The sequence below is a fragment of the Macaca mulatta genome, chromosome 1 (genome assembly GCF_049350105.2).
Source record: "Macaca mulatta isolate MMU2019108-1 chromosome 1, T2T-MMU8v2.0, whole genome shotgun sequence".
Taxonomy (NCBI): Eukaryota; Metazoa; Chordata; class Mammalia; order Primates; family Cercopithecidae; genus Macaca; species Macaca mulatta.
This window is the reverse complement of record NC_133406.1, coordinates 104,829,869-104,845,919: the sequence shown is the minus strand read 5'-3', so window position 1 is coordinate 104,845,919 and position 16,051 is coordinate 104,829,869. Positions and strand designations below refer to the sequence as shown.

The following is a 16,051-nucleotide window of genomic DNA, read 5'->3' as shown; positions in this document are numbered from 1 at the left end:
CTCCATTTTACCATCAGGCTTGGTAAGAACATTTCCTGGAATATATGGTAGATGTACAATAGACAGTGATGGAGAATTATGCCTCCATCTCACACATGGACACAGGGCTACAGGCAGGCAGATGACTGGATTACAGTAGCCCAGCATATTAGTATGGGCAGTCAGATTTGCACTTAGAGATCCCACCCCACCCCCACTCTGGCTCCGACCCCCATCACTGTTCTAGCTGTTAGACTGGGCTGCTTTTCCAAAAAGGTATGAGCATGGGGAACATTTGTTCTGAATTAAACTTGGCTGCAGTTAAAGTGTTATCATTTATGTGAAGCTCAGATTACAGAGGCTGCCTTCGGCCAGTGAATGGCACAGCACGGCTGCTCAGAGAGGTGGAAAATTCTGAGGCCCCTCCAGCACTGTTTTAAGAAAAATGCTCTGAGTGGTGTGGACAGGGGCCAGCTGGTGATGTCAAGAGATTTATAAAAGAGATTACAGGACCTTTTAAGGGAGTGAAGCAGTTGTTAATGATGGAAAACTGCTAAAGCTGGATCTGGATGAGACTTGAACACTTAATTTGCTAGTTGTCCTGAAATGCCTGTAATTTTTAGAAAACATATTGTGCCGCTCCCTTTGTGTGGAGTTCAAAAGACAATATTAGAGCATGGTGAGAACCTGTTATGCTAATCAAAGTCTGGGGTAACTGAAATTGAGCTCTCATAACACATAAAACTCAAAGTGGGAGATCTTGAACCTGGGAGGGAAAATTAAGGTCCAAAAACACCTGGCTGCACTGTGCATCTGTTCTGTTCTTTTCTCTCCTCTCCTTGCTTTTTAAAAGCACACTAGTGGGGGGTCCAGAGCAAGCTTTATGTTTTTAAGCAACTACAAAACTACCTAAAAGTTTTTCACCTCCAAAGAGAGATCTGAAAATAACATTAATTTATATTGCATTTATAAGGTGTTCCATAGTCTTTTTACAACCCTCGTGTCATCTCAAGAGTGTAGGATTTATAAAGAGCAAGCAAGATCAGTTCCAATGACACAGGATAGATTTAGTTGAGCAGACAAGCCCCAACTTTCTAAATGTAACAGCTGGGCTTACTCTGTGTTTTAAATAGATAATTAATGTAAATAGTCCCAGATTTAGGAATAGGGATATAACTTTGGGGAGGTAAAAGCGAGGGCCTTAAAATCAATTTTTAGTAGTGGAGCTAAACACAAGAAAATTCTCCATCAAGATCTCTTTCCCATTATGAAGCACTAAAACCAATGAACAAACAAACAAACAAACAAAAAGGACAATATATAAATAATACTAATGCTGTCATTCAATGAGGAATGGAAGCAAGAATTAAAAAGTATCTGGAAGTGAGCAATGTGGAGGTATTCTGGGACCCATGACACTGAGGTATAATTGGCTGGAGCTTTGTTTTCAGCATCTTTCATTTGTGGGTATAGGAGACAGCACAAGGACTACCTGGTCAACTCTCTATATAACCTTATAATATGGAAAAGCCAATCATTCCCTTTAATGTCAGACATTTCTCAATTGTAGCTTCAATAAAAAAGTATTCATTTTTTTGGTGGTGGTGGGGAGGTAATCTTTCTGAATTAGCATCCAGGGTCACATCCCAGTTCAAAAATATCCCATGGAGTGCAGTCATCTCAGCCAGCTGTTGAAGGCCTCTCTGGCTGTCTCCCGACTCTGTTGCCAGCCTTATCACTAACGGCTCTTCAGTTGGAACTCTCCACCCTGTAAGCTTGTCCCCTGAGGCCATTTTGCAGATTAATGTCTCTGTAGATCCTGACTCCATGTCTGCCCTCCTCCTATGTTTTAAAAATCAAAATCCTTTTCCTTTTTAAAGCCCAATGCAAGCCTGACCTTCTTCCTTGAGGCCTTTCCTGACCATGCCAGCCCCAGTGATTTTTGTCCATCCTTTCCCTTCATGCCACTTAGAGATAGGTGCCTCATTTTTATGATCATTTTTATGATTTTTATGATCATACATTACCTTCTGCACTTAAAAGTCCCTGTCTCATGAAGGGTGTATACCTCTCTTATGTTCCTCGCTGTGCCTGGGAAACTATTACAGCAGGAATACCTGTTAAATATGATTTTATATTGCCTTTGACCAAAAGGCTTTTTGAACCAGAGCCATCAAATTAATAAGTACTTTCTGCTTGAAATACTAAGTGGCACTAAGAAATCCAGCTATTACCTTTAACTTGAAAAAGAATATTCTGAATTAGAAAAGCAGGAAATGGTTATACCATCCAATAGGGATTATTCAACAAATCTACCTGAGAAGGGGAACTTAAACCGTGCCAGGAACCTAAACTTCTTTCTTCAACTCAAAATTCTTTAGACCTTCCTCTCTTCCCTAGATCTCCTAATTCCCCACAAGTGTTTCAAGAGAACCTATGATATTGCTTGTTTCCTGCTGTTCTGCTCCAGGGATGTGTGAGAAAGTGCTGTAAGAGGAAGTAGCTCTGGCCACTGCTTCCCACTCACCTTGCTGTCTCTCCTTCTGCATCAGCTAGCTGTTGAGGAAAGCTTGGAACCCCACAGGCATTCCCATCTGGAAGCTGATTTGAAAGAGTATTGAATTTATAAGAACATGATGTTCATTCTTTTGCAGAAAGACAGATCTACCTTTGAAACAGAAACAAATGACTCAATGTGGCTTAGCTCTTGGTATGGGGGTGGTAGTGGATGCAGTCTGCTTCTATGAAGAGGAAAAATATGTAGACCAGCATCACAACATGCAATATGTTTTTGAATAATCTTTCTGATGGGGCCAACATCCCAAATTATTACTTTATTGCTCACGTAGTAAAAGATCACGCTAAACCAAACTTGTATTAGAGACCATTGGTGATAGAGGGCGCTATTTTTTCCCAACAATAAATCACTTAATGTCTATTGCCACTTTAAAAAATGGGCTAATGATTTCCAACTCTATATGTCTCAGAGAAACACTGTCAGGTAAAAATGGTAAAACATGAAAAAATAATTTGAAATGATTATGTATTGTTAATGTTTAATATTATTTACACAAAGATTTTGTGAGTTCTATCCATCTGCGTATCTGAGCAGTACTGAGCAAGCTGACACACTCTTCATTCTTTGTTGGCTCCACTCATGCAAGAATTCCTACTTATGTTTTATGACCTACACAAATTACTTCCCTCTTTCAGCCTCAGATTCCTCACCTGTTTAATGTGGATAACCTGTCTCATATGGTGAAGCAAGGCAATGCACATGCCATGCTTAGCATGTCAAAGACGGCATTTATGATCAAAAGCAAATTAAGGCTGGGCGCGGTGGCTCATGCTTGTAATCCCAGCACTTTGGGAGGCTGAGGTGGGTGGATCACCTCAGGAGGCCAGGAGTTCAAGACCAGCCTGGCCAACATGGTGAAACCCCATCTCTACTAAAAATACAGGTGGCTGTGGTGGCAGGTGCCTGTAATCCCAGCTACTCAGTAGACTGAGGCAGGAGAATCACTTCAATCCAGGAGGCTGAGGTTGCAGTGAGCCGAGACTGTGCCATTACAGTCTAGTTTGGGCAACAAGAGAGAAGCTGTGTCTCAAAAAAAAAAAAAAAAAAAAAAGAAAAGAAAAAAGCAAATTAATTTTCTCACTTCCAAATATGTGCTGAAAGTAAAGTTTGCTGTCAATTCATTTATAACCCATTACTGTGTGATAGAAAGATGACTGAGTTAGGAGCTCTAGTTCACAGTAATTTGATAGGCAAATTATTTAATCTCTCTTGGCTTCAGATCGTTGTTTGTCTTATTTAAAATGAAGGAGCTGGATTAAATTATCTCTGAAGTAACTTCCAGTTCTAAGGTTCCATGATGCAGGATTTTTTTCACAATTAATTTTTAAACAAAGTTAGCATAAGAAGTATTATATGATTGACAATTTATATTTTAATTAAATATACTTCAGATTAAAATTTTTATCATGCAATGTTTAAAATACAGAAGGGTATGGAAACTGATACAAGTACCTGTCATTCACTATAAGAAATAAAACTTGAGGCCAGGCGAGGTGGCTCATGCCTGTAATCCCAGGTCTTTGGGAGGCCGAGGTGGGCGAATCATTTGAGGTCAGGAGTTTAAGACCAGCCTGGCCAACACAGTGAAACTCTGTCTCTACTAAAAAGAAAAAAAAAAAAAAAGAAAAAAAGAAGAAAAAGAAAAAAATTAGCTAGCTGGGCATGGTGGCACATGCCTTTAATCCCAACTACATGGGGGGCTGAGGCAGGAGAACTGCTTGAACCTGGGAGACTGAGGTTGCAGTGAGCAGAGATCATCCCACTGCACTCCAGCCTGGGTGACAGAGTGAGACTCCATCTCAAAAAGAAAGAAAGAAAGAAAGAAAGAAATAAAACTTGATTAATTTTTAAAAAATGGGTCTGGAAATGCCGTGGGTGAGATTTAGTTACAATTAAAGGTGTAAAAATAAGATTGAAATCACTGCCTAAAAAAAGGAAATTACTTTGGATGCCCATTGTTTCTGGAAGAAGGGTGTTTTCATGCCTATGTGGCACTGACGTTATATTAGGTGGAGGCCAAAGTAGAGAACGAGACTCTCCTTTTTGGAACACTTCATATAACTGAAATGGAATGTATATTACCTTAGCGATACTATGTGCCTAAATAAAACATGGGTTCTGATTTGATATGCATCTCATTTGTAGTATGAAGCTTTTCTTACCAATCCAGGCGTGCCAGAACCACTTCTTGACATAGAATTGACCTGCATTCAAATTCTGGTTCCTTTCCTTTCTACATGTGTGACCTTGGGCAAATTATTTAAACCCCTCTGTGCCTCAGTTTCTGTGTAAAACAGGGCTAGACTTAGAGTTGTGTGCATATTAAATAACACCTGGAAGACTCTAAGAACAATGCCTGACACATAGTGAAAGGGAATGATCATTATCTGTTATTATTCAGGTCCATAAATAATTATTGGCTGTCCACTCTGTAGTAGTCTCTGTACTAGACCCTGAAATACCTTTGGGATTTCAGCCTTTTTGTTTGTGTTTTGTCTACAAACAATGTGTTACAAACTGCGATATGAAATTCTGATAAATTCAGCAGTCCAGTTAGACCCAAATTAATCCAGAAAAAAGGCCATTTGGAGTCAGGACATTTTAAATTCGGGAGAGAATATGAGATGTAAATGAAATAGTTACTTAAGGTCTTGCCTTTAAGTTATTGAGTTACTGTGCCAGGTTTTAGAGAGTACATTTATGATGCATATTAAAACCACTTTGACATTCAAGGAGTCAAACATGCCTGATTAGACTTTCATGTCCTGTATTTATAAAAAGGTTAGTGGTGCATTCCTTCAGTGAAAATTATTTTTGGTTCTTACTAACATTTATGAATATAATAAAATCTATACAGCATAATGTATGTGGTTAATTTGTCCACATCATCAGTTTGCTTTTATTTAAGGAGATATCCAAGAAGTTGCTACATCTTAACCAGTAATTTCAGCAGTTAGGGAATAGGCAATATCTAGTTAAGGGCAATTGTACTTTAGCACTATGAGACAAAATGAGAAATGCAATCACGGCAATAATGTATTCTCCTGTATAAATCTGTCATGGAAATGGTATAAGAAGACATACCTTTTACAGGCAGTTTCATTGTTATGCTTTATGGTGATTCTAAGCCTGGCCTATACAACAAGCAATTAATAATGTTTGGTCTGCGAGTTGTCTTGGGTGGATATGTACACAGGACTCTAAAAGTAGGTTTAAGGTGATGAATTCAACAGAGAATCTGACCATTTGGCCTAAAGGATCTCATATTTGACTGGCTTTGGCACTGGCTTGACTGGTTACCTTCCGAGATTTTGGAGTTAACCATGTATATAACCGCTATCATGTAACTCTACCTATGGTGTTTTGACAGACACTGAATACTTGGCCATGAACTCCTCCTATAGCTCCTTTATTTGTATATCTTGCACCGTTAAGAAACTGAACACATAGGACACAACCCTTCCATTACCCGATATCTGCCAAGATGGAGATAATTAGGCAACTTTTCTCAAAAACTCTTGATGTAAAGCAGAACAGTGACTAGGTCCCTTCTTAACAATAGGCAAAGTGAGCTCCAGCATTTACTAAGATGGGAACCATAACATGCTGGCCGGAAATAACTTGGAAGCTCATTTTGTCCATACCCAATTGTAGACAGTCAAGAATATAAAAATATTCTGCATTCTCTTGTCCTTAGTACTCCTTTCTGCCTTCCCCATTTCTACAAGCCTGATGGCTTTTAAATGTTAAAATGCTCCCTAAAAGCACCTCATAAGCCTTATTACACAAGTCACATAGGAACAAAAAGCGCCTCAGATAGTCCTCCATTTGAGCGCAGTCTTGCCTTCTGAGAAAGGGGACTCTAAGAATTAATGAGGGCCCAGATTTGGGATATCTGGGGCAAGACTTGGACCTTCCGGGTAAAACACGAAAACAAAACAATAAACACGGCCCCTCCCCCCATCTCCAAAAACAAAAACAAAAACTTCAAGGCCATGCCGCCGCGGCCATCAGTAGCTCCGGCTCAGAATTTGACCGTTAAGAAAAGGAAACTAGGCTGAACTAGGGCACCTGAGATCCCGGCCGTCTGGGGCCGGGGCGAAGCTGCCGGCGTCGCGCGGCTGGGGGCGCCCGCAGGGCCCGGCGCGGCGCTCCCGGGGACTTTCACCTGCTCCGCTGGCAGCGCGGGCTGCGCGGGGGCGGATCCGGCGGCGGGGCCTCGGCGCCCGGAGGGAGGAGCCGGCCCGGGCCCGCCCCGCAGGAGGAGCCGCTCGCTGGCGGCTGATCCAGCGTCTCCGTGACAGGCACCCAGCTCCTCCGCCACCGTCACCGCCACCGCCACCGCCACCGCCACCGCCGCCTTTTCTTCTTCGTCCCGGGCCGTGCGTTCTACTGCTCTGGGGCCGGCGCCGCGCCCAGTCCCGCTTCGGGCAGCGCGCCCCACCGCTCCCCTCCCCGGGCAGGGGCGCCGCGCAGCCCGCTCCCGCCGCCACCTCCTCCCCCGCCGCCCTCCTCGCCCGCAGGAATTGCGCGACCACAGCGCCGCTCGCGTCGCCCGCATCCGCGCAGCCTGCTGCCGCTCGGCCCTCTGCACCGCTCTGGGTCCGGCCGCCGCGCGGCCAGGGCGCCCCCTGCCCCGCGCTCCCAGGCCCCACCACGCGTCGCCGCGCCCAGCTCCAGCCTCCCCTCCCCGGGGTCTCGCCAGCCCCTTCCTGCAGCCGCCGCCGCCTCCGAAGGAGCGGGTCCGCTGCGGGTCACCATGCCCAGCAAAACCAAGTACAACCTGGTGGACGATGGGCACGATCTGCGGATCCCCTTGCACAACGAGGACGCCTTCCAGCACGGCATCTGCTTTGAGGCCAAGGTGAGGGGGCTCCGGGGAGGGTGCTACCTGTGGTGGCGGTGGGCGGGGGGGCATGTTTGAGCGGATGGGATGCACAGCCGTCCTGGACCCAGAGCTGGTGGGCTAGGCCGATTTGGGGGCCTTTCTCTTAGGGATGGTGACTCTCCCTTCTGAGTCTGTAATTCCTCGGGCTCCTGCCCAGAACTGTTCAAGAGCAACTGCAAAGTTTGAGCGGTATTGCCTCACCTCCCCCTTCGCACCTGCAGACTCCCCCATCCTTATCTGCCTAGGACTGGGTTGAGTTACTTCCCGGATCCCTCCTCCAGAGGAGAAGCCGGCGAGTGAGCGCAGCCTGGGCACCTGGTGCTTTAGAATCGGTGTAAGGGAGCTCTGGTGTTATTTATCTGCTGGGCTCCCAGGGAGAGGTGCTTTCAGGAAGGTCTTTTAAAAGAGAAATGCCTGCTTCCTAATTGAAGAAAAGAATACAGATTTTTTTTTAACTTTTTTTTTTTTTTTTTTTTTTTAACCGGGTCTGGGTGTTGGAGTCACTTCCTAAATGCCTAATTTGCCAGACTCTCTGCATGTGCCAGTCACCGAAGGGAGTGGTGAAAGCTACCCATTTGCTAGTTTTGTGGCTTAATGTTAAGTTTCAGCATCTGGTAGGGAACTGTTGCGGAAGAATTTAGCAGAGATGACTGGAATTTTCAGCGCTGAGGTCGGAGCCCCAGGTCCACCATTGAGGGAGGGGTGGAGCAGAAGCCTCGGTCCTGGACCATCAGGTGTGAGGAAGGTTGACCCCCTGTGATGCACCTCCCTGAGTGAGGAGTTCTGGCTCTGAAATTGCACTGGCGGTGGCCACTGCCCATCACCAGGAAAGAGTGCTTTTTCTGTGGAAAAGTGTTCTGCTCTTCCTTCAAGCCCTTTGACCTCCTCTGTGACGTATAGACCTAGGGACTTTCGGCACCTACAGTGTGCCTGTCGGTGAAAAAGTATTGCCCCTCTAAGTAGGCTGGGTCTTGCTGGTTTTGAAAACGTACTTTGGATGTGACGACAATTTGACTCTTTGTTCTCTTTTTCTCTTTCATGATGGTGTACGTGCAGGCTGTTAGCATCTCACGAAAGGATTATTCCATCAGGTGTCTCCTTCATTCAATTCACACAATTTTCGAGTATCAGACATGTGCCTAGTGTGGTCAGTTTCTTTAGAATTTTTTTCTTTCTCGTGTAGATGGGTGAGTTGGTGAAGCTCACCTTTTTTTCCCCTGAATAACCTTATCCCAGCCATATTTGCTGGAGCTAGGAGAACTGCCTCCCCCAGCCCCCCGAAACATTAAACCCTGCCGTGGAATGCAGAGCTGAATTACTGGGTATGGCTGGGACAGAGTGGGGCTGCAGCCAAGATCTTATCTCACTTCTCTCATCTCTCAGAATAGATCTGGTCGGTGGGTCTAAGATGGGATGCTTGGGTTAATTTTTGTCCAGGCCTGTTGATTTGGTGAGTGGGGGTTTTTATTTTAAAGTATGAGTTTTCCTCAGGGTCATGATTTAATTTTCTTGGACATACGTAAACTGGGGAATTGGCTTGTGTTTTGTTTGGTTCACCAGTACCCTGTTTTACAAGTAAGAGTTGGTAAGAAGGGAGATCAGATTTAAAGTGTTTTAAGACTGAGCATGGTGGCTATTGCCTGTAATTCCAGCACTTTGGGAGGCCAAAGTGGGAGGATCGCCTGAGCCCAGGAGTTAGAGACTGCAGTTAGTTATGATTGCAACACTGCACTCCACCCTGGGTGACAGAGTGAGACCCTGTCTTGGATAAATAGATAGATAGATGGATGGATAGATAGATAGATAGATAGATAGACAGACAGACAGATAAACACGTGTATTTTAAGCCTTTTTATTTTCTCACAGTTCAGTCCTCTGCTTTTGGTCCCCAAAACCTAGTGTGCCTAAGAATAATCAGGTGAGGGGGTTAACAAGTTTGAGTCTTGCCACACCCCAATTTTAATTCGATGCATCTTGGGGGAGCCCAGGACTATGTACCTTTAACGAGCATTCCAGGTGATTTAATGCAGGTGATTGTGGCCAGACTTTGAGAAATATTGAGAAATATTGGGCTTGAGGGTTGCCTCCAACTTGCTCCCTTTCCCAAATGTACAGTTTCTTTTCTAAGCAAATGTCTGGGGGCTGTGTGATGTAGTTCCTATAGTAACTTCCCCGGATTCACAGGCAGTGGTGGTCAGTGAAAGGAGAGGGAGCCGCAGTTGGTCCAAGCTGTTTTCCCAATACAAATCTGAGACATAGGGGACTAAGGATCCTTCTTTGAGAGAGGTGAGGCAGAGAAGAAAGGACAGGAGCATATGGTAAGGGGAGTGGTGGAACTTCTTTGGGCAAAGGCTGACTTTGAGGACCAGGTCCTAACTCCCAGATCTTTGTAATTGATGCTGCACCCTGGCACATTCAAACACCATGTTAGTCAAGACCTGAGCAGAGGTGGAAGCACAAGCTTTTCTGTCCTACATGCTCCTGGTAACAGCCTTTTCTGGCTGTTTTCAACGTCCCTGCAGAGCAGTGTCTGTGCAACTGCACAATCACTGGGATTTCAGGGTTAAATCCACATCACAGTCTTCCCTTGTTTTGGAAAAATGCAAGCTGGGAAATGCAAATGTATTATTGTTGCCTTGTCAGGTACCCTTGGAAAATGAGTGCGGCTCTTTCTCTCCCAAGGGCTGGCAGTTTTTCAGAATCAACATTGGATTGAGTGTTCCTCTGGATGTATGCCACTCATTTTCAGGGTTCTGCAGAGATTGAAAGGTATGCGGTTAGGATCGAAGGACATCCGGGTGGCAGAGGTTCTGTGCACTTAAAAAACCATGCATTTAGTTATCAAGTGCAATCCTAGATTTTTTCACCTGCAGTACCTCATTTAATTCTCACTACTTCCCTAGGAGATGGGTCTCCTTATGTCAATTTTATAAATGAGGATATAGGCTCAGGGAGGTTGTTGTGTGCCTTAGTGCTCACAGCTGTGTATGACAAAGCCAAGATTTAAGCCTGGGGCTTTGACTTCAGACTCCCAAATCCAGTGCCTTTTCATTCAATAATTTTTATGAGATATTCACTCTATGTTGGCCACGGGTTTGATTCACAGCTCTCTAGTGGAGTGGTCTCAGGTTGCTGGCCTCTAGGACTCTGGTATAGGAAATTATTCAAACATACATGCATGCATACATTTATTTATTTATTTATTTAGAGATGGAGTTTCGCTCTTGTTGCCCAGGCTGTAGTGCAATGGCATGATCTCACCTCACCACAACCTCCAACTCCCGGGTTCAAGTGATTCTCCTGCCTCAGCCTCCCGAATAGCTGGGATTATAGGCATGCACCACCATGCCCAGCTAATTTTGTATTTTTAGTAGAGATGGGGTTTCTCCGTTTTGGTCAGGCTGGCCTCGAACTCCTGACCTCAGGTGATCTGCCCGCCTCGGCCTCCCAAATGTTGGGATTACAGGCATGAACCACTATACCTGGCTCAAACTTTTAATGCTTGGCCGTTTCCAGATTTCCCTTTGGGCTGAGAGCTGCTTGCCAGGGAAACCTGCTGTCTGTGTTCAGAGTGGGCACCTGGCTTACTGACTGATGCTGGCGGGTGGGTAAATCTTACATGCCCTGAGAGCCTGTGGCTCCTTAGTACCTGCCTCCTGATCTCCCAGTATGTCTTCCTGGTGGCCAGTGTCATCAACTGTCTCTCCTGTCTTGGTGAGAAAGAGACTTTTAATGCTAATGGTACAAAGGATAATAAGAGTATTAATAATAGTTATGTCTTATCTGTAGATGATTTTTGATTTGCATGGGACTTTTACATACAAACACTTTTCCTCGTATAGAAACAGGCACATTAGTGTTATCTCGATTTTTCAGGCCAAAAAATGGGGATCAGAGAGATTAATTTGTCCAGAGTTGCAAATTGGTATATCAGCTAATGATATTTATTGAGCACTTACTATGTGCCATGCGTTGTTCTAGCCACTGCCTCACTTAATCCTCACACTCCAGGGCTTTTGACTCCAGGTCCATGATTCTTTCACCTCCTCCAAGGCTCACTCAATCCTGAAGTATTAATAGTTGCTTCCCTTGTAGTCCTAACACTCATTGCCTAGATTGTTCCCTTATATCTGTGTGTATGATACAGATGGTCAGAACTGGAAAGCACCATGGCTCAGTACAACACCCTCACCCCATCATTGGACAGATGAGGAAATTGAAGTTTGGAGGGGAAGTCATGGACCCAAGGTCACATAGTCAGATAATAACAGAACCAGGACTTATCCCTGGTTCCCTGGCTTCAAATTGGTTTCAGTTATCCATCACTTGAAAACAAACTACCTCAAGACTCAGTAGCTTGAAACAACAACTGTTCAGTTTGCTTATGAATCATGACTCGGGAATTGAGGCAGAGCTTGGCTGGGCTGTTCTTCTGTTGCTTATGGTGTTGACTGGATCACTCACTTTGCTGTATTCATCCGCAGCTAGGCTGGAATGTTCAAGAAGGCTTCACTCATATGACTGTGCCTTGGTGGTCCTTCACATGACTATTCCCTACACTGTCTGGCTTGGATCTCCTCACAGCATGGTGGCCCTTTTTTTGGGCAGCTGGTTTTCAGTAGGGGGTATTCCAAGCAGGAAAGCAGAAGCTCTTAAGGTTGGGCCTTTCTGAGTTACATAGGATCACTTCTGCCACATCCTGTTGGTCAAAATAGGTTATTGGGGAAGAGAAATAAGCCCCACTTCTTGATGGGAGAAGATTGCACGTGGGATGAGAGATATTGCTGAAGCTGTTTACCACACAAAATTCTGTTTTTTCCTCTCTGCATATATCTTCTCCAGTGACATGGAATGTTCTTTGAGGAATCTCGTGCCTCTGTGTATCTCCCCCTCCCAAGCCTCAACATCAGGTACAAACATAGTCACAATGAAAAATTGTCAAGTGGAAGAAATGACCAATTGTGGAAAGTCTGAAAGCAGTAAATATCATTGCTGAGTGATTTTGTGGTTTGGGAGCATTTGGTCAGATTGAAGCTGAATTCTCTGGCTGTATTTCCTTCCTTGCTACCTGGCTTCATTGGTTGATGGTTTCCCTGATGTGGATTTTAGAGATTCCAGTAACCTCAGCAGGATATCTGTGGATGCCCCTTAAACATACTGCCATGAAGGCCTCCAGATGAATGACATTTGGTCACCGTAAGTGGGGTGTCCCTGACTCATCTGAGCCTGCATGGCATGGTACAGAGCTCTCAGAACCCATTCCACTATACACTGGGTGCTTATGTCCACTTTCTCCCTTCTCTCCACCCGGACTAAGGGTCCTGTCTTCCAGGGTTCTGGAACAGTAGCAATTCAGATTAAGGGTCTGATGTATTTTCCAATGTCATCATTAAGGAGGAGACATAGTTCACTTTCTTATGCTTTTCCAGATGCTTTTAAGAACACTTATCTTCTGCCCAGACCACTTTTTTTTTTTTTGGTGGGGGGCAGTGAGTTCCAAAGATACAGTACTGCTCTGAAATGACACCTGTTTTATTTGTCCTTACATTGCTCTCAGGTGTCCCAGTATGTTCCTCCACACCTGGTGTTCTTGGGATTTGATGGACAAGTCTATTTCTACATTAGCCATACATTTCATTATTTTATGGCTTTCAGTCGTAGCTCTGAAATGGCTTTCAGACATTTGCCCACAATGTCCCAGTTCTTTTTAGTGGTCAAAATCATGCAGCCACATCAAATGATGACCTTTGCCAGTTATCTGTAGCTAGGACCCTAACCAGACTTGACTCACTGTTTACTATTGCCTACTCATAATGCTGCTACTCCCAAGACTCAAACTTTCAGAATGCTTTCGCTGGCTGTAATTACCTGCCTTCCCTTTATACCTTTGTTGCCTTGAGGATGCTCTTAGCTGTGCAATGACCTTTTTGCTGCCCTCGTCCTGCTCTCTACCCTCCCTGACAGCCTGGGACCATGCCCATGGCCCTTCCTTCCTGCCTTTTTGCCCTACCCTGCAAACTTGATCTTTGCTATTTTCCTTCTTCCTTTCTGTTTTTGGAAAAGGCCATTTATATATTTTATTTGGAGAAATGTCTATTCTGATTCTTTGGCCATTTAAAAGTTGGATTGGCTTTTTACTATTGAGTTCCCTCCTTTCTAATAGTTTTATTGAGATGTAGTTCACATACCATACAATTCACTAATTTAAACTGTACAATTTAGTGATTTTTAAGATATTACAGATCTGTGCTACCAGCACTACAGTCAATTTTAGAACATTTTTATCACATTAAAAAAAAACACTAGGCTGGGTGTGGTGGCTCACGGCTGTAATCCCAGTGCTTTGGGAGGCCGAGGCGGGTGGATCACTTGAGGTCAGGAGTTCAAGGCTAGCCTGGCCATCATGGTGAAATCCCATCTCTACTAAAAATACAAAATTAGCTGGGCATGGTGGCACACTCCTGTAATCCTTGCCACCTGCATCTGCCCAACCCTGAACAGCCACTAATCTACTTGCTGTCTCTAGATTTGCCTATTCTGGACATTTCATATTTACGGAATTATATAATATGTGATCTTTTGTGTCTGACTTCTTTCCCTTAGCGTCGTGTTTCAGGGTTCATCTATAATTTATCAGTACTTAATTCCTTTATATGGCTGGATAATATATCATTGTATGGATATACCACATTTGGTTTGTTCACTCATCAGCTGAGGCACATTTAGGTTGTTTCCATTTTTGCCTCTTAAAAATAATGCTATAAACATTCACGTACAGGCTTTTGTGTGGGCATGTTTTTATTTTTATTTTTTAAAAATTTATCTTGGGTAAAATAAATAAAAGTAAAATGGCTGGGTCCCATGGTAACCATGTGTGACCCTTTGTGGAACTTCTAATGTGGCTGCATCGTTTTACCTTTCCACCAGCAGTGTGTTCATATCCTCACCAATGCTTGTCTGACTTTTTGATTCCAGCCATCCTTCTGGGTGTGAAGTGCTATTTCATCATGGTTTTGATTTGTATTTCCCTTTTGAATAACAGAATACCTCCTCATTCCCTAGCAAGCAGACTCAGAGAGAGAGAGAAAAAAAACGACTATCTTTTCATGTGTTTTTTGGCCATTTATATGTTTTCTTTGGAGAAATGTCTATTCTGATCCTTTGCCCATTTAAAAGTTGGATTGGCGTTTTACTATTGAGTTGTAAGAGTTCTTTATATATTCTGGATTCAAATCCCTTATATAGATTTGCAATATTTTTACCCATTCTGTGGGTGGTCTTTTCACTTTCTTGGTATTGTCCTTTGAAACACAAAGTTTTAAATTTTGATGAAGTCCAATTTTTTTCTTTTTCCCTCATTTTGAGATCTGTCTGCTTTCCATGTCCTGTTAGTCTGCCTTTGTCCTCTTAATTATGCCCTTCACTCCCCACCCCCACCCTGGCACGGTTACATTTCCTGGGTACTGACTTACGCCTCCCTGCCTAAGAATATGCTATGGCCTTCCCTCTGTGAAACGTCTCTTCTTTCTGCCTCTTTCTTTAATTAACATGTTGTCTTTCTCTTTCTTTCACAGCTAAGCCTTGTGAGAGAGTACTCCACCCTCTGCAGTTTCTCAGTCTTCATTCAGTCCCTGGCCGCATCCTTCCGACTTCTGTCCTGGCTGCTCTACTGAAATTGCTCTGCTGCCCCTTCCTCTGTCCTCATCCTTTTTGACTTTTCTTCCTGAGCAGCCTGTCCTAGTCCTCCGTGGATTGCCTCATTGGGCTCTCTGTGCCTGCTTGCGGTCAGCCAGCCCCCTGCCCCTGCCCATACCTCCTTCTTTTGTGGCTGTTCTACATCCTCCCTTTGCTCTCTACCGTGAGTGCTCCATTCCCTCTCCTTTGGATTCTGTCTGCTCCCACTCTTCTGTTATGCAGGCTGCTGGCTCTCTACTTCAGTCCAGACTCCGCATCTTTATTTGCAGCTTCCTGCTGGCCATCTGTACCTGAATGTGTTGCTGTCCCCATCACTCAACAAGCTGGAAATCAAATTTCTCTTCTGACTTCATTGTCTTTTAACGACCCCACCATCCTCTTGGGCACATGGGCCTGACACTTTAAAGTACTCCTTGTATTCTTTGATTTAACAGCCAACTCAAATTTGCTGTTTACTGGGTACCTATGGTGTCCAGGCTCTACTCTCCTGTACCCCACAGCAAGTCAGGTGCCAAATCCTCTTGAATGTTCCCAGTGACATCCATCCATGTGCCCTGGCTGATCCATCACCAGTTCACATGCTCCACCCCCTCCCCTGTTATCAGGGCCATCAATAACCTCCTGAAGGTCTCCAGTGCCCCACTTGTTCTCTGATCCCCTCATCCCTCAAACTTTTGCCCTATCAATTTTCTTGAAATGGTTATCCTCCCACTCAAAAACATGAAAAGTTTCTGTACTTACTATATTAGAACCAAAATTCTTAGTATGACATTCAATACTGTTTTTGAACAATTCCCTTTAATCACCCTGGGCTTCAACCCAACTGTAGTACCCACCATTCCCTTAACCCTCACTGCAGTTTCCCACCCAGTTCACAAGTCACTCCGTGAAGTGGATGTTACCAGTTCCAC

General features: G+C 44.2%; 1 protein-coding gene across 2 annotated transcripts in view; it reads left to right on the top strand.

Annotated features, from left to right (window-relative positions):
• The first annotated feature begins 6,819 nt into the window (after positions 1–6,819).
• Positions 6,820–16,051, top strand: part of NOS1AP (nitric oxide synthase 1 adaptor protein) — a 304,488-nt gene continuing 295,256 nt past the window's right edge. Inside the window, exon 1 of one of the 2 annotated variants that reach the window (XM_077997522.1) lies at positions 6,820–7,421. In XM_077997522.1, the coding sequence (XP_077853648.1) occupies positions 7,317–7,421 (105 nt within the window). In that variant the 5' untranslated portion in view covers positions 6,820–7,316. 2 annotated transcript variants of the gene reach the window in all.